Raw genomic sequence first — 18,250 nt, forward strand, 5'->3', positions numbered from 1 at the left:
AGGAGAGACCCGACGCTGGAGGAGTGCCACAAAGCATCCAGGAAAAGCTGCAAACGCGGCTGAGGTCCCTGAGAAACGCAGGCGGCCCTGCGGGTGCCCGGTGCTTCCCTGGCAATGCCCCGCACTCGGCATGTACCCCCTGACCCCTGGCCCCGTGTGGCTAGCCACGGGCCACTCCAGGAGGTTCCCGCCGCCACCTCGTCTGTTCTCACGGCTCTGCCTGGCCTGCGCGGCCTCCACACGGTCCTCGCCGCTCACACGGGCTCCCTGCCTGGACTTCTCCCGACTTGCCAGCCTCCTGCACTTCCCCAAACTCCGTCTTGGCTTTGTGGTGCCTTCTGGACCGCTGCTGCCAGGAACGGCGTGGCAGTTACCGCGGCTCTCCGGGAAGGGGACACGGAGAGGGCCCGCGTGGCCTCTGCGCCGTTCGCCGGAGGGACTTCCGTTTCCCTCTGATGGGCTGTGTGTCCGGGGGCCCTGGCGTCACGCACGCCTGGCTGGCCGGGATCGGGAGATGTCTCCGTGCGGGGCTCCCACGAGCCCAGGGTGCGGGCCCACGGAGCTTGCACGCTTTCTGAGAACCTCCCCACTGGGAGCCACCGCTGCCTGCACAGCCCGGAGCAGGTGGCACAGAGCCCTCCTCTCCTCCCAGGGCCCCGATGTCAGAGCCCGAGCCCCTGGCCTCGGGGGCGGCAGGCGGCGAACTCACCTTGGAAGTCTGCCGGGTCCCGGGCCCGGGCTCCACTCCCTCAGCCTCCCCCAGGGTCCCCTCAGGAAGCCCCAGGCACATGCCAGCTCTGCAGGCCCCTGCCCTGCCCCTTCCCCGTTCCTCTCCAGACCCTGGCGAGCTGGGTCTCAGGCCACGGACACCTCCCCTCCCTCCCGCCCCCTCCTACCCCCCTCCACCCCGCTCTGCTCTGCAACTGTTGACAGTGCTAAAGTTTGATTTCTCTCCTGCAGGCCCAGTTTCTTACGCTTTTTTCTTCTCTCTTTTTGTCTCTGTCTCTGTCTCTGTCTCTGTCTCTCTCTCCTTCCCCTCCCCACCCCGCCCGCGGGGCCTCCTCCGTTCCCGGCTGGTGGGCTGCCCACCGGGCAGGGAAGGCCGGATGGTGGTGCTATCCTTGGTCTTAGGGCTTTCGGAACAGGATGACTTTGCCAATATCCCTGACCTGCAAAACCCAGGAACCCAGCAGAACCAGAACGCTCAGGGGGACAAGAGGTATGAGCTCAGGCGGCGGCGGCGGCGGCAGAGGAGAAGGCGGAGGCGGGGGGCTGCCTGCCTTGGCCACCCGGCCGCTGGACCCGGCGGCGGCGCCTTCAGCGGATGCTGGAGCAGGAGGCCTGCCTCCCCGGCCGGCGCCCTCACACGCGGCCACCCCGGGGGGTGTCCCCTGGGTCTGAGGCCAGTGCGGCCGTCCTGGGACCACTCTGGATCAAGCCTGCTCCCCGGGCCTGCCCGCCCTCGCCCGGAGCAAGCCAGCCTTCCTGCCCATCTTCCTGCTTGCTACCGCTGCCCCTCATCTCCCATCTCTGCCCTGGCCCGGAAATCCCCGTTTCCCGGTGGTTGGCGGGCGGGGGGGGATGTTAGGGAAGGGGCGCTAGCCCGTTCTCCCTCATCCCCGCCACCCCAACCTCCCTTTTTCCTGGGGTGATAGTCGCCCCCACTTTCCCCCCCACGGCAGAGGTGTGGCCGGCTACTCTGCTGATGGAAGGGGAGTCCCTGGTGGGGAGAGGCAGGGGGAGGGGAGAGGCCTGGTGACCGGAAACTCAGCCCTTGGTCCTGAGGTACCAATAGGAGGGGATGGCAGGGGGGCCAAGAGCAGCTGCTGGCCCCCGGGACCCTGTGGGGACAGGGACAGCCCCTGTGGCCACAGCACAGGCTGAGCTGAGGGCTGGGCATTTAACCGTCCAGCTCCCACAGAAGCACCTCAGTGGGGTACTGGCCGGGGCAGGGGGGAGGGGGGCGTAGAGAGAGGTCCAGGGCTCTGGCAGCATCAGAGGGCAGGGCAGTCCTGCACCTGGTGGCCGCCTCCTGTCACCTGGCCTTGAGCTGGACAGGCCACACACCTGTGTTCATGGGAGAGGTGCATCCCTTGGGCCGGGTCCGCTGGTCAGGCTAACGCCCTGCACTGCAGGTGAGCATGGGGCGGCCGCCCTCACCCGGTCCAGCCGGGGCATGGCTCGGCCCCGGGCCTGTGTGCTTGTCTGTCGAGTGAAGGACTGGACAGGGTGGCCCTTCCGGCTCGGACATGCTGAGCTTCTAACGAGGGGCCGGCCCTGGGCTGGGGCAGGGGGCAGATCCTGTCGGCGGGCGGGCACCCCGCAGCTTGCTCACTGAGGCCCTCAGGTCGGCAGGGACCGTCCCACGCTGCTCAGGGCCCGTGGGGAGGGGAGGGCAGGCCGAGTTAGACAGCTGGCTCACTCGCCTCCGGTGGCTTCTGGGGGCCATCCCTGTCGTGTCTTCCCGTCCGAGCCCACAGTGCATGTCTGTGGTGGGCAAAGCCACGGCCCCACAGAGGGGGAGGGGAGAGCGGGACCCGTTCTTTCACTCGGGACACAGATGGTGTCGCACCCCGAGCCCAAGTCCTGGGGGACGGGAGCATCAGAGCCTGCTGCCTCCAACTCGCCTGGCGCCAGGGGTCCCCACTTCCCAGGCTGTGGCTGCAGGGCTGGGCCAGGTGGGGGATGGGGGTGACCATGCTGAGGGCAAGAGGCTGCGGGAGAGGGGCTGGGCCCTCCAGAAGCCCGCCGAGCGCCTGGCCTGGCAAGGCGTGACGCGTGAGGGAGCGATACAGGCTGGAAACGCGATTTCGCATCCCCGTGTCCCATTCCCTGGCTCCATTTCCACCCACGGCCTGTTTTTACCCCTTGCCACTCAGGTCTCACTCCATCTTTTCACACCCCGTCCCTTCTGATCATGACATCAGCGCTCCCCTTGCCTTCCCGGGAAAGGTGGGGTGGAGGCGGGGGCCAGGCCCTCGCTGAGACCCGGCCCAACTTTCCCAGCGGACCCATGCCAGTCCCAGCCGGCCACACCCACCCCCTCCAGGACACTCATTTCTCATGCCTGGGGGCGGGGGAGGGGGGTGGCAAGGGTGTCCCGGATCCAGCACTTCCTTCCCAGCGCTCCCCACCCCCCAAGCTTGGCATTGCTTCCCCCACGGGCGCCAGGCCCCTTGGGGCCCCACCCCTGGGCTCCCGCTCCTTGGCCTTGCAACGGAAGGCTTCAGTCAACTGTCCCTTCCTCTTCAGCTTCCGCCTCAGGCCCACCCCCCCCCCCGACCCCCCGTTTCCCACCCAGTCTCCGGGGCGAGGGGTGGGAGGCCCTTGGCTGCTGTTGGGGAGGACATTTGGGGAGGACGTGCAGCCCAGGGTCTGTGAGCACCGGCTCCGGGCAGAAAGGGGGAACAGCAAGGGAGATGGGGGTGCATCCAGCAAAGACGGGAGGGTTGGTCCCTGCCCCTGCTGCCAGGATTCTTGGGGTCTGGGAAGCCCCCATCCAGGCTCTCCCGGCCCGTGGGCCTCCAGGCCATGGCCCCCAAGAACCTCCAAATGCTCTTGGGCCCGGGAGGGAGCGGGGAGGCCCTGGCTCCCACACCCTGCATTCCGCCTTCACCCATTGGCCCTGCACCCACCCCGCCTCATACGCTCAGCCATCCCTTTCACCACTGCTTCTTGGGATCCAGATGGTTTCCACCATGGCCCCGCCCCCGCCCCAGTGGGCCCCGGGCCGGGCCGGGCCTGACCACCCCATCGCTGTCCTTGCCCAAAGCCACCATGTCTCTCCTGTCACGGTGCGTCCCCCCGCCTCCTCTCCGCCTCTCCTCTCGGCCGCCTCGCTCCTCCTGGTCTCCTGTGCACCCTGCAGCCTTCACGCGTCTCCAACTAACCTTTCTTGGCCTCTCTCTCCTGCCTCCTTCCTCCCATCTGCTCCTCACAGGGATGGCCCTGGGCCGTCAGGGGCCCCTCCGCCTCTCCCCCGCCTCTCTGCGCACTTGTCTCTGCCCCGTAACCTCCGACAGCTTCAGTGGCGCTGACCATCTTTTCCCAGGCTGCTTTGCAGCTGTGCTGAGGCTGTGGCGTGGCCCAAATAACCGACTTTCTCATACCTCCAGCAGTCAGTCTCCGCTCTCCTCCTCCCTCTATTTTTAACCTGACTTTACCTCTCCAGCTATTTCAGTCTCCTCTTCCGCCCCGTGCCTGCCTGCGTGAGCACGTGTCCACCTGTGTGTCCATGTGTGCATCCACGCATGTGTGTGTGAGTGTGTGCACACGTGCGCGCGCGTGCACGTGAGCGCTGCTGTGGCCGCGCCTCTGGGAGGAGTGCCCTCGTGTTCCCGGGTGCGGGTGGGGGGGGGGGTGCTTCCGTGTGGTCCAGGCCAGGCCACGTCCCCACGGCAGGTGCGCTGTGCATCCAGCTGCCCCCTGCCTCTTCCGTTGCAGTGTGTCCCAGTTCCCCGGCACACCGTGGCATGCTGGGTCTCCCCAAACGTGTTTCCTCTCGGGGTCACGCTGTGCACATCCCTGTGTGTGTGTCATCGCGCTGCTCTGGTCGGCCTGCCCGTCGCCTGTGCCATTCCCTCCCTGGTCCCCTGGGTGTCTTCTGGGCTTACGTGCGTGCGCGTGCGTGCGTGTGCGTGCATGTGTGTGCATGTGTGTGCGTGCGTGTGTGTGTGTGCGTGCACACCCTGCTCCTGGGCCCTGGTGCCCCTCCAGGACCTGCATATCCGTGCATGCCTCTGTGCCTGTCGTGGCCAACTGTGCTGGTGGCTGGTCCACACCCAGGGCCGTGGCTTGTGTCTCCACGTCTGGCTCTCGTCTCTTCAGCTGTTCTACCGTCGCCCGTCCCGAGCCCCACACTGCCATCTCCCCATCTCCTCCATGCTGCCGCCCCCCCTCCTCGTGGGAGGCTCCAGCTGGTCCCTGGGGGCCTCGAGCCCCCCTTCCGGAGCCCCCACTGGCCTCCCCCCCAGCCGTCGGCTGGAGAGCCTGGCTGCCTGGACACAGCACGGAGGCAGGGTACAGACAGGGCCTCTCGTGGAATGCTCAGATCCGGGGCTTCTTGGTGGTACCCCGACTTCCTCTGACCCTGGGGGAGCCTTCTCGAAGGTGCAGCCTTCGGAGTGAGCGAGGGGACCCACTTGCCTGCCCACCGGGCGGCCCTTTACACCTCAGCGAGTTTCAGTCCAACGGGATTCCCGTTCCCAGTCGCACTGGCCACTCTCACGCGCTCCGCGGCCACACAGGGACAGCGTGGACACGGAACATGTGTCGCCATAGACAGTTCTGCTGGGCAGAGCTGCGAGGACTGGGGCCTGACCTCACCTGGTCGGTCCGGCGTCCAAAGGGCACCTGTGTTCTCACTGAGCCTGGGCAAACAGGTGGGGCGTCCGGGGGAGAGGCACCGGGGTGTTTGCAGAGGGTAATGATGCGGAGAGCGACAGAGCGCTCGACACCCGAGCCACCGCCCCCCCCCCCCCCGCCCAGGCTCCCCCCCCTCAGCTGGGGCAGCAGGGACACAGCCCTGGGGAGGGAGGCAGGCTCAGCAGTCACCATGCAGGCAGTGATGGAGGGTGGGGGCTTTCTGGGGAACAGGTAGCGTGGGCGTACCCCCCAGACAGCACCCACAGGGGCAGTCCAGGCACCTCACACTGGAGCGAGGCGGGGAGGCAGGCCTGCCGTGGACAAGAGCACAGTTCCTGCTGGCCTGCAGGCGGCCGCTGCCGGGGGCTGAGAGTGGGGCCTGCCGCCCCCCCGGCCCACAGGGCCCCGCCCCGGCCGCCCACCGCCAGGCTCGCTCATTCGGACTCCCCGGCCCCCAGGTTGCCTGCAGGAGGGAAGGCGGTAAACACGACTCCAGTGCCCAGCCAGACGCCTCACGATGAGTCTGACCGCCGGACCGAGCCGCGCTCCTCCGTCTCGGACCTCGTCAACTCCCTCACCAGCGAGATGCTCATGGTGAGAAGGCTGGGGGGGCCCGGCCCGCCCAGGAGCTGGGCTGTGCGGTCGGGCAGGGGAGGGGCGTGTGTGGAGATGGGTGGCAGTGTGGGAGCCGTCCACGCAGGCCGGGGACCCAGCGTGGTGACCGGCTCTTTCATCACAGAGGCCTCTCGTGCCTCAGTTTCCCCATCTGTCAAAGGAGACTAAGAAGGCCCATCCTCCTCCCGTCTCTCTGGACTGGGCAGGGGCCTAAGGACAGCGACCCGTGTGCAATGCTTTCAGGGCCCTGGAAGGGAAGACGAGCGGACAGAGGACGCGGGGCAGAAGGTGCCCTTCCTCTGAGTGGCAGCCCATGAGCAAAGCCCCCGTCCAGTGGAGCAGGTCTCAGATCCCCATCCAGGGACCCTCCCAGCCACATGGCTGCGGGGCCCAGTGAGGTCCAGAGAGAGCCAGGGAGCAGGCAGGGCCCCGGTCGTGGTCCCTGGGTGGGGACACTGCCGATGCCGGGCTCTCAGCCCTGTGGTTCTGGGCCAGCCGTGGGCAAACTACGGCCCGCGGGCCGGATCCGGCCCGTTCGGCTGTTCTATCCGGCCCGCGGAGCCGAAAGAGCGGAGGGTTCTCTTGCTCTCCCCTCCGCTCCTTTACTTTGAATTTATATTAGTTCACACAAACACTCCATCCATGCTTTTGTTCCGGCCCTCTGGTCCAGTTTAAGAACCCATTGTGGCCCTCGAGTCAAAAAGTTTGCCCACCCCTGTTCTGGGCGCTGCTTTTTTTCCACCAAGGCAGAGGCTGTGGCTCCACCTGGCGCCCCCTGGCGGCAGCACCATTTGCCCCTCTGCTTTCCAAAGGCGGGAGCTGTGGCAGCTCAGAAGCGCCAGGAAGGCTGGGGGAGGGTGTGAGGGTGGGGACCCGGGGCCAGCGGGGTTCCTACTGGACATGACCTGGGACAGGTCACTTCCCCTCTTTGGACTAGGCCCCCCCACCTCCCCCATAGTGAGAAGGAAGGGGCTGGGTGGGCTCCCAGGCCCTGGCCAGTGCTGACATCGGGCAACTCAGAGTTGCCTGCCCACGGCCTTGGCCCCGAAGCCCCCGCCCTCCCTGAGGGCCCCAGAGCCCCCAGGCCCCACCCTTTGCCATTTGGGGTTCTGGCCAGTTCTAACCATCCATCCCCACTGCCCTTTGTTAAAATGCAGATCCCCAGCCGCCCTGGCCCGTGTGGCTCAGTGGACAGAGCATTGGCCTGCTCACCGAAAGGGTCGTGGGTTCAATTTCGGTCAAGGGCACATACCTGGGGTGCAGGTTTGATCCCCAGCCCCAATCGGGGCACGTGCAGAGACAACCAATTGATGTGTCTCTCTCACATCGATGTTTCTCTCTCTCCCCACCTCCCTCCCTGCCTTCCACTCTCTCTAAAAATGAATGAAAAAATACCCCTGGGTAAGGATTAACAACAAAACGCAGGTTCCCCAGCAGCAGGCCTGAGGTGGGTCTATGAGTCCACATTTCTCTGGGGTGCAGATTAGAGCATCCGATCTCCCTGGTCTCCCTTGGGCCTCCTCACCTCCCCCTTTGCCCCGCCCTCAAGGCCCTTGCGAGCCGAGCTCTCCACTGCCCTCCTGTCCCCCCCGACTCACGTGGATGGACAGGCCTTCCTCCGGACAGGCCTTCGCCACAGCCGGCCTGCTCCCTGCACAGGCTCTTAATTGGCTCCAGCCTCCCAGTGGCCGGGTTCCCAGAAGGGACGGCCCTTTTCCAGCCAGCCCACCTGCGGAGCTGCTCCCAGGGGGAGGTGCACAGCCACGGGCAGAGGAAGGAAGTGCAGGCCTCGCCCCCTCCCAGGCCCAGCGGACCCTCTGGGTGGCAGGCCGGCCTCCTTGCCCAGCCCTAGGCCACAGGCAGGTCAGTAGCATCAGCCGTGAAGATGAAGGTGAGCAGGGCGGAAGTAAACGGCAGTCTGAGCTCCCGGCCCAGCCTGTCCGAAGCTGGGGGTCAGGAGAAGGCCTGGGCACCCATGGTTTGGCCAGAGGAAGAGTCAGGAGGCTGGGCCACACACCCCCCATCTGAGTCTCTCGGCCCTGGCACTGCCCAAGGGCTGCTTTTAATGATTTATTGATTGGTTGATTTGCGAGAGGAAGAGAGACAGAGAGAAACATCAACTTGTGGTTCCACTTATTTATCCATTCATTGGTTGATTCTTTTTAAAATTTTTTTATTGATTTCAGAGAGGAAGGGAGAGGGAGAGAGAGATGGAAACATCGATGATGAGAGAGAGTCCTGGATCAGCTGCCTCCTGCAGGCCCCACCCTGGGGATCCAGCCCTCAACCCGGGCATGTGCCCTGACCGGGAATCGAACCATGACCTCCTGGTTCCGTGGTCGGTAAACTGCGGCTCGAGAGCCACATGCGGCTCTTTGGCCCCTTGAGTGTGGCTCTTCCACAAAATACCACGGCCTGGGCGAGTCTGTTTTGAAGAAGTGGCGTTAGAAGAAGTTTAAGTTTAAAAAATTTGGCTCTCAAAAGAAATGTCATTCGTTGTACTGTTGATATTTGGCGCTGTTGACTAATGAGTTTGCTGACTGCTGTCCTGGTTCATAGGTCGATGCTCAGCCACTGAGCCACAGTTGATTCTTATCTGTACCCTGACCAGGGATTGAACCCACAATCTTGGCGTATCAGGACAATGTTCTAACCAGCTGAGCTCCTTTCCTCTGCGCCCTCCACCCCCCCCCACCCCCCCACCCCACCCCCACCCCCCCGCCAGAGTCCAGATGCTTTTTGATGCCTCTGCTGGAGCAGGGGCTCCAGCAGCACCTCCCTGGGGGCGTGGTGGGGGTGGCCTGCTTGATTGCCATGGAAACAGCTCCTGGAGCTGTCCCAGCTGGTTAATTAGGGCTCCAGGCTATGGCTCTGAAAGGCTGGGAGCAAACACACAGCCACTGCCTGCATCCATGGTGACGCCCACTGGCCCCTCCCCCACAGGCCACCTTGTTTGAGAGCCAAGAGCCAAGTGACCAGCGGGGCCTCAGGTGGGCTGGGGTCACCTGGACTCCAGTCACCGGGACTTCACCCCAACTTTTGGAGGAAGGGGAGGGGGCGAGAGGTCTTTGTAGGCCCCAGAGCAGCCGAGCGCCAGGGGCCAGACTACACAGCAGGACTATGGAAGGGACCTGAACCCATGTAACCCTCCCAGGAACCCCACGAGCTAGGTCTCACAGTCCCATTCTGCAGATGTGGAAACTGAGGTTCAAAGGGAGTGGGCTGGTGTGAGGAGGCGGGGAGCACCAGGGGAGAACTGCGTCTGGGGAGGGAAGCCACACTCGCAGGGCCTGGGGGGGTGGGGCTGGCGGGTTGCCTGGGGGGCCCTCTTCCTCCGTAAGGAAGAGCAGAGGCAGCTCAGCCCCCATCCAGCTCCAGCCCGGACCAGGGTGCGGCGGGCACGGACCCGGGTTTGAGCTTCCCCTCACCGCTTGGCGGCTTGATGCCCCTCAGGGACCTGCCTGGGCCCCAAACCAAACTGGAATACTGCCGCGCCGCCCCCTCCGAATGCTGCGGAGAGTGTGAGGGCCAAGCTCCCGGCTCAGGGCAGGGCCAGGCCCGCGGCAGCTACTATTATTATCTGTGACTCCGATGCATCTCCCGGGGGCTGGCCAGTCCTCACTGGCTTGGGGGGAAGCTCAACCTTGACCTGGAACATGGGCCTGCTTTGGTGGCAAGAAGAGTGGGCCTCAGAGGCAGAGAGGGTTCAGGCTGCTGTGCAATCTCGGGCATGCGACTTAACCTCTCTGAGCCAGTCTCCTCAGCTAGAGCGGTGATCACTGCCTCGCCCGCTGTTGTTGGGAATCGGTAAGAAGGTGATGTAAGAGTCTTCTGCCATGGTAGGTGCACCCTACGTGTATTCCTATCACCTAGATTGTTTAGGAGTTCAGAGCTTGGGGCCACCTCTCCGGGAGGAAAGAGAAGGCTCCCGGGGGGGCAGTGGGGAGAGACAACAGGGCTGGGCAGTTTCATCGGGCCCGCCCCTGGCTCTCATCCCATCGCCTGAGGAGCTTTTAGGGCAGGGTGCCTGGGCCACGTGAGCCCCCTGGGTTTGGGGTGCGGTCGGGGTGGGACCCAGGAGGTCGGGGTGGGCAGTGTCCTCAGACCTCCCCAGATATCCCAAATGAGCAGCCACAGCTGAGAAGACTTGGCTGGGAGACCCTCCCCCAGTTCCTTCCCATTTCAGTGTCGGCCTAGGAATGGGCCCCATGCTGCCCTAGGTCCATCTGTCCATCGCTGGGTCGGCCCAAGTGTCAACCCCCCCCCCCCCGAGGGGTGGGGACTGAATCGGGGTAGTCTTCCCTCCCAGGGGTCCTCGCCTGGTGTGTGTACTGGCATCGGAGGCTCCTTTTAAACAACTCTGCTGCCCACCCCCATGGGCCCCCCAACCCCATCACATCAGGCTTCCCAAACTCACCTCTCCTTTTGTAAACCACACCGGCCTCAGAACCCCAGTTTCCGAGGAGAGGTCACAGGTGTGCACAGTCCCCTCATCTGCTGGTTGGTGTATTTCACAAAACACAGGACACCGTACAGGGCTGGGTTGGGGGGGGGGGGCGGGGGAGCTGGCGGAGGGAGCTCAGGGGCCCAGGGGAGGCGGGGGGAAGCCTGGGGTGGAGCGAGGAGGGCAGCGGACCCGGGGCATCAAGGAGAGGCTGGGGAGTGGGGCATGCACTGCCCTGGGGTTCAGGAGACGGGGGGCCGGGCCGGTTCTGCCCTCCCTTGCTCCCCCTGTGAGCCTGTGCAAGGCTCCTGCCCTCTGTCTGAGCATCCTCACCCGGGTGTGGATGTGGGCGCCCCCCCCCCCCCCACCAGCCTCATGGCGACCAGAGGGACAGAGCAGCTCCCAGCTCTGGCCCGGCTTGGGGCCCAGAGAGGCCTCCTCACGGTGCGGGGCTGCAGCGGGGGCTCCAGGAAGAAGAACCCTCCCAACCCCACCGGCCTCTCCCCACCAGCTCTCCCCAGGCTCCGAGGAGGACGAGGCCCACGAGGGCTGCAGCCGAGAGAACCTGGGCCGCATCCAGTTCAGTGTCGGCTACAACTTCCAGGAGTCCACGCTCACCGTGAAGATCATGAAGGCCCAGGAGCTGCCGGCCAAGGACTTCAGCGGCACCAGCGACCCCTTCGTCAAGATCTACCTGCTGCCAGACAAGAAGCACAAGCTGGAGACCAAGGTGAAGAGGAAGAACCTGAACCCCCACTGGAACGAGACCTTCCTCTTCGAAGGTGAGGCTGGAGCCGCCCCTGCCCACCCAGAGTCTCTGTCCTCCTCCTCCATCACCCCACACCGGTACACACGTGACCCCGCCCCCCCAGAGTCTCTGTCCTCCTCCTCCATCACCCCACACCGGAACACATGTGACCCCGCCCCCCCAGAGTCTCTGTCCTCCTCCTCCGTCACCCCACACCGGTACACACGTGACCCCGCCCCCCCAGAGTCTCTGTCCTCCTCCTCCGTCACCCCACACCGGTACACACGTGACCCCGCCCCCCCAGAGTCTCTGTCCTCCTCCTCCGTCACCCCACACCGGTACACACGTGACCCCGCCCCCCCAGAGTCTCTGTCCTCCTCCTCCGTCACCCCACACCGGTACACACGTGACCCCGCCCCCCCAGAGTCTCTGTCCTCCTCCTCCATCACCCCACACCGGTACACACGTGACCCCGCCCCCCCAGAGTCTCTGTCCTCCTCCTCCATCACCCCACACAGGTACACACGTGACCCCGCTCACCCAGAGTCTCTGTCCTCCTCCTCCGTCACCCCACACAGGTACACACATGACCCCGCCCCCCCCAGAGACTCTGTCTTCCTCCTCCATCACCCCACACCGGTACACACGTGACCCCAGGCACAAATGCACATGTTCGGATACACACACATACACACACACACACACACGCACACACACAAGCACGCTTGCACGCGCTTGCACACTCCCACACAGCACGTGTCTCGCCCAGCTAACCTGCTGCATTTGTGTCGAGCTGGGATTAGGCTGTAGCACTGCGTGGGGCCGGCCCCAGAGCCAGAGGCTGAGGAGGACCGCTGGGCGCTCAGCTCCAACACAGGACTCCCGCGAGGAGGGCAGGAAGGAAGGGAGGCGCCCGCAGGGTGCCGAGGTGGAGCCGCTGGAGCGACCGTGGTCGAGTGGTTCAGAGCGCAGGCTATGGCCCCGGCTCCCTGGGTGTGAATCCCAGCTCTGCCCCTTACTAGCTGTGTGACCCAGCGGGTTCCTGAGCCTCTCGGTGCCTTGGTTTCAAATCAGGAAGTCAGCAGATTGTAAAAGCACTTCTGAACCCCAGGGCAGTGCACGCCCCCCTCCCCAGCCTCTCCTTGATGCCCTGGGTCCGCTGCCCTCCTCGCTCCACCCCGCCTCCAGGAACAATGGCCGCCCGGCCTGTGGGGCGAATGCCCTTCCTCTCTCCTGCAGCCCTTCTTCCTCTCTCATCTCTGAGGGTTCGCAGTGACCAGGAAGCCGCTGTGTGAGCAGGGAGTGATTCCTGCCCTTTCCCCACAGCCCTGCTCAACCAGTGAGAACAAACCCCGTGCCCTGGCTCTCAGAACCTCCAGCGCGCACCCCAGGGACTCTCTGGCACCCCAGCCATCTGGCACACACACACCCCACCCCACCCCCATTCTGCGAGGCGGCAGCCAGCTCACCCCTAAGCAAATTACTGATGCGGAGCGCATGGGTGCCCCTATCCATGTGTGGGGGTCAGTTTAGAGATGGTACAACCAGCAAGAGGCTCAGCCATCTGGAGGTGTATGGAGCCAGTTAGTGGGGCAACGTGTATGGACAGAGCCCCAATCCATTGGTCCCTTCTGCAAAATTCATCGAGCATTAACTCTGAGCTGGCATTTTCCTGGGCACGGGAGGCGGGAGGAGGGGGGTGCAGAGCAGAACTATGGCCCTTGAGGCTCCCCTGGTCCAATGGAGGACATAGACGTGTAATGACTAAGCCGTGGCTGTGTGACAGGAGCTGCAGGAACCCGGTGTGAGCGCCCCTTGGTGGTGGTGAAGGGCATTTCCCAGAAGAAGGGCCATTCGAGTTGGGTTGTGACGGGTGAATAGGAGTTTGCCAAATAGCAGACTGCCTTCTCTGGTGCTGACGGGAGCTGACGTGCACGCAAGGACCTCTTGGAACCTCCAGCGTTGCCAGAGCACTCGTCATGCGTTTCGCCTGGAGGAATGCCCAGGTCACCTGGGCTGGGCCCCGCGTCAGGTGCAGGCCCCTCAGCAGGAGGAGGGGCCCTGGAGGAACGGAGAGGCTGGAGGTTCCGGAACGGACGGTTTCGTCTTCTGCTGCCCCTGCTCCCTCCTCGCAGGGGCTTCTCTGGACATCTCGCGTCCGTGGCGGAAGGTGCTAGAACCCTCCAGAGCCCTCCACCTTCTCCATCGGTCTGGCTAAGCTGTTGTGTCCTCGCTCCTTCCGGTTCAGACCCTGGATCAGGACCCGATCCCCTCAGGCCTCCAGGCTGGTCTGCGCCCCCTGCACCTCGCAGGCCGGCCCCTCCTCCAGCGAAGCCTCCCGAGGTCCAATGGCTCCAGCTTCAGGCCTGCGCCTGGCTTCCCAGCACCTTCTCCATCCATCCACGCTCCTCCCCCGCTCCCTGGGGCCTCAGCTCCGCTGCACCCGGCACACCCCGCTGCTCCCTCCGTTGCTCCCTCGGGCCATTCCACCGGCACTTAGGCACTTGTTCAGTGATTGATTCACTTAACAAATAGGTATCGAGTGCCCACTACGTGCCAGAAGCAGGCAGCTGCTGGGGCCCGGGGGCTGAGGACAGAGAGCCCTTCCTAGTGAGGGAGTCAGACTCAAGGACACAGACAGAGAGGTCTCCAGCACGGCCTGTGATGCGCTGTGAGAGGAAAGTGCTGGAGTGTAAACAGGGACCTGACCCCATCGGGGATGTCAGGAAAGAAAGCGGGGGGTTGGGGGGGGGCGGGACGGAGGCCGGTGTGGCTGGAGCCCAGTCATTGAGCAAAGAGTGGGCACGAGACGAGGGAGAGGACAGCGGGCCAAATGGTGGGAGGGTTCGGAGCCAAGGCGGGCGCTCGGCTTTTATTCTGAGTGCCCTGGGGCCTCTGAGAGGCTGAGGCAGGAGTGCCATGATGCCGTTTCTATTTTTGAGAGCTTGCTCTGGCTGTGGTGGAGGGCGGGCTGCAGGGGCAAGCGGGCAAGCGGGCAGGGCGGTTTGGAGGCTCTTGAGACTGTCTAGGCAAGAGGTGCCCGGGCTTGGGTGAGGGAGGTGCCCGGGATTGGGTGAGGGAGGTGCCCGGGATTGGGTGAGGGAGGTGCCCGGGCTTGGGTGAGGGAGGTGGCAGGGGAGAAGGGGCAGCCGTGGGACCTGTTGAGGAAGGTCAGGAGTATGGCTGATGCACTGGGAGGAGGCGGAGGGAGTGCAGGGTCCCGGCATGTGTGTCCAGTCCTCTCCCACTTCGCTGCCTCTGCCTTTTCCCTCTTGTGGGTCCCCCCGGGCCTCCCTGGCTGAGCGTGGTCCTCTCAGGCTGGGCGTGGTCCTCCCGGGCTGGGCTGGGCGTGGTCCTCCCTGGCTGGGCGTGGTCCTCCCGGGCTGGGCGTGGTCCTCCCTGGCTGGGCGTGGTCCTCCCGGGCTGGGCGTGGTCCTCCCGGGCTGGGCGTGGTCCTCCCTGGCTGGGGGGACCACAGCGGTCAGGGACTCAGATCCGGGTGAGTGAGTGGTCCCAGGCTGCTCTGCATTCGCTGTGGGACGTAGGCCAGTATTTAAGCCGTCTGAGCGTCCGTCTCCTCATCTATAAAAAGGACTAGAGAGCCCGGCCCGTGGCTCTGTGGTTGAGCGTCGACCCATGAACCAGGAGGTCACCGTTCGATTCCTGGTCAGGGCACGTGCCCAGGTTGTGGGCTCCATCCCCGGTGTGGGCCCTGCAGGAGGCAGCCGATCAATGATTCTCTCCCATCATTGATGTTTCTATCTCTCCCTCCCTCTCCCTTCCTCTCTGAGATCAATAAAAATATATTAAAAAAAAAAATAGGACCAGAGAGCATCCGCCTTGGAGAACTGTCACTGGGAAGCGAGGAGATGATGACAGTTCTCACTGAGGCTTCGGGAGGGCCGGCCGATGCAGGTGTGGCCCTGGGCCCAGGCGGGGTGGCGGCAGGAAGGGGCGGGCCCTCTGCCCAGGAGCCGGCCCCGCCCCCGGCCCGCGGCCCCGGCCTCACGGCGCTGTCTGTCCCCAGGTTTCCCCTACGAGAAGGTGGTGCAGAGGGTCCTCTACCTCCAGGTCTTGGACTACGACCGCTTCAGCCGCAACGACCCCATTGGGGAGGTGTCCATCCCCCTCAACAAGGTGGACCTGACCCAGATGCAGACCTTCTGGAAGGATCTGAAGCCATGCAGCGATGGGAGTGTAAGGCTCCGCCCGGCCCGGGCCTGGGCGGGGGCTGGCGGGTCAGGGATGGGACCCAGGCCCCGTCCCGCTCAGTCTGGGGGAGGTCAGGCGTGCTGTGGGAGGGGTGCCCCGCCCCGCTCACCCGCCCTGTCCCCCAGGGGAGCCGAGGGGAGCTGCTCCTGTCGCTCTGCTACAACCCCTCTGCCAACTCCATCATCGTGAACATCATCAAAGCACGGAACCTCAAAGCCATGGACATCGGGGGCACGTCAGGTGCGGGGCTCCTGGGGTGAGGGGGCGGGGGGGGAGCGGGGGGGCGGGAGGCTCTGGGACACGGTCATGCTGGGTGTGGACGGCGGGGTCCACACTCTTCCCATCACCACCACCACGGCCCCCCACCCACCTCCAGTCTCCACTCCTCTGCCCCAGAGCCCTGGGCGAAGCAGCCTCTGGGGCTGCGTCCTCTCAGACTGTCCTTCCCAGAACCATGCAGAAGGGACACTGCGGGGGGCCTGGCTCGGACCCCAGCTCCGACACCACTGGTCCGTGGCCTCAGGCGAGACCCGGCCTGTCTGGCTGGGTTTCCGCCTCCGTGTGCGCAGGAGGGCAATGGGGTGGCCGAGTCCCCCCTCCCAGCTCCTCCGTCCAGCGGCCCCGACCCCTCTCTTGCTGTGGCCTCCCTGACCCTCCCGCTGCCGCCCTGGGGGGGGACGGGCGCCCTGGGAAGCCGCCCGCTGCCGGCTGACCCTGCCCCCCTGGTGCCCAGACCCCTACGTGAAGGTGTGGCTGATGTACAAGGACAAGCGGGTGGAGAAGAAGAAGACGGTGACGATGAAGAGGAACCTGAACCCCATCTTCAACGAGTCCTTTGCCTTCGATGTCCCCACGGAGAAGCTGAGGGAGACCACCATCGTCATCACGGTCATGGACAAGGACAGGCTCAGCCGCAACGACGTCATCGGCAAGGTAGGGGCGAGGCCGGCGGGGTCTGTCCTCACCAGGCAGGCGGGGAGCTGGGTGAGCACAGGGCTGGGCCGCGGGAGAGAAGGGGCCACATAGGATGTCCCCCCGCACCCCGCCCCCCGGCCTCTGGAGATGAGGGGGTTGGATATGGGGTGCTGTGGCTCGGTCACCAGGACAGCCAGGTGGAAAGGCGGGAGGAAGGATTGCTCGGGATCCCAAAATGACCTTCGGGGAAAGGACCTCGGAGCAGTGTCCCCCGGGGTCCCATCGGCAGAGGGCGAGCCATTAGGGCACGTCCCCCCTCCCCTGCTTTAGCTGTGTGGCCTTGGGCAGGTCCTGGCCACTCTGAGCTTCAGGCTCTCACCTGGGAAAATGGAGCTGCTGCTCCGGACTCTGCAGGACTCCCAGGGCGGTGTAAGGGTGTCCCCCTGAGGGCTGTTCCCCTGAGGGCTGTCCACCTGAGGGCTGTTCTCCTGAGGGCTGTCCTCCTGAGGGCTGTCCACCTGAGGGCTGTCCACCTGAGGGCTGTTCTCCTGAGGGCTGTTCCCCTGAGGGCTGTCCACCTGAGGGCTGTTCTCCTGAGGGCTGTCCTCCTGAGGGCTGTTCCCCTGAGGGCTGTCCACCTGAGGGCTGTTCTCCTGAGGGCTGTTCCCCTGAGGGCTGTTCCCCTGAGGGCTGTCCACCTGAGGGCTGTCCACCTGAGGGCTGTTCTCCTGAGGGCTGTTCCCCTGAGGGCTGTCCCCCTGAGGGCTGTTCTCCTGAGGGCTGTCCCCCTGAGGGCTGTTCTCCTGAGGGCTGTTCCCCTGAGGGCTGTCCCCCTGAGGGCTGTTCTCCTGAGGGCTGTTCCCCTGAGGGCTGTCCCCCTGAGGGCTGTTCTCCTGAGGGCTGTTCCCCTGAGGACTGTCCCCCTGAGGGCTGTCCACCTGAGGGCTGTCCCCCTGAGGGCTGTTCTCCTGAGGGCTGTTCTCCTGAGGGCTGTCCACCTGAGGGCTGTCCCCCTGAGGGCTGTTCTCCTGAGGGCTGTTCCCCTGAGGGCTGTCCACCTGAGGGCTGTCCACCTGAGGGCTGTTCCCCTGAGGGCTGTCCCCCTGAGGGCTGTCCACCTGAGGGCTGTTCTCCTGAGGGCTGTTCCCCTGAGGGCTGTTCTCCTGAGGGCTGTTCCCCTGAGGGCTGTTCTCCTGAGGGCTGTTCCCCTGAGGGCTGTCCACCTGAGGGCTGTTCCCCTGAGGGCTGTTCTCCTGAGGGCTGTTCCCCTGAGGGCTGTCCCCCTGAGGGCTGTTCTCCTGAGGGCTGTCCACCTGAGGGCTGTCCCCCTGAGGGCTGTTCTCCTGAGGGCTGTTCCCCTGAGGACTGTCCCCCTGAGGGCTGTCCACCTGAGGGCTGTCCCCCTGAGGGCTGTTCTCCTGAGGGCTGTTCTCCTGAGGGCTGTTCTGAGGGCTGTTCTCCTGAGGGCTGTCTACCTGAGGGCTGTCCACCTGAGGGCTGTTCCCCTGAGGGCTGTCCACCTGAGGGCTGTTCTCCTGAGGGCTATCCACCTGAGGGCTGTTCTCCTGAGGGCTGTTCCCCTGAGGGCTATCCACCTGAGGGCTGTTCTCTTGAGGGCTGTTCCCCTGAGGGCTGTTCTCCTGAGGGCTGTCCACCTGAGGGCTGTTCTCCTGAGGGCTGTTCTCCTGAGGGCTGTCCTCCTGAGGGCTGTTCTCCTGAGGGCTGTTCTCCTGAGGGCTGTCCTCCTGAGGGCTGTTCCCCTGAGGGCTGTTCTCCTGAAGGCTGTTCTCCTGAGGGCTGTCCTCCTGAGGGCTGTCCACCTGAGGGCTGTCCACCTGAGGGCTGTTCTCCTGAGGGCTGTCCACCTGAGGGCTGTTCTCCTGAGGGCTGTTCTCCTGAGGGCTGTCCACCTGAGGGCTGTTCTCCTGAGGGCTGTCCTCCTGAGGGCTGTC

At 64.9% G+C, this 18,250-nt stretch overlaps 1 protein-coding gene across 10 annotated transcripts in view; it reads left to right on the plus strand.

Moving 5' to 3' along the window:
• Positions 1-18,250, plus strand: part of SYT7 (synaptotagmin 7) — a 64,111-nt gene that overhangs the window by 39,673 nt on the left and 6,188 nt on the right. For 6 of the 10 annotated variants that reach the window (XM_080687236.1, XM_080687234.1, XM_080687237.1 and 3 more), the window contains 6 exons: positions 1,097-1,219; positions 5,823-5,958; positions 10,935-11,205; positions 15,199-15,368; positions 15,509-15,623; positions 16,117-16,316. In XM_080687236.1, coding sequence (XP_080543362.1) covers positions 1,097-1,219; positions 5,823-5,958; positions 10,935-11,205; positions 15,199-15,368; positions 15,509-15,623; positions 16,117-16,316 — 1,015 coding nt within the window. The remainder of the gene's footprint in view (positions 1-1,096; positions 1,220-5,822; positions 5,959-10,934; positions 11,206-15,198; positions 15,369-15,508; positions 15,624-16,116; positions 16,317-18,250) is intronic. The other 4 variants (XM_080687241.1, XM_080687242.1, XM_080687243.1 and 1 more) reach the window with 1 other exon arrangement.

Source organism: Plecotus auritus (genome assembly GCF_963455305.1).
Source record: "Plecotus auritus genome assembly, chromosome: 9".
Classification (NCBI taxonomy): Eukaryota; Metazoa; Chordata; class Mammalia; order Chiroptera; family Vespertilionidae; genus Plecotus; species Plecotus auritus.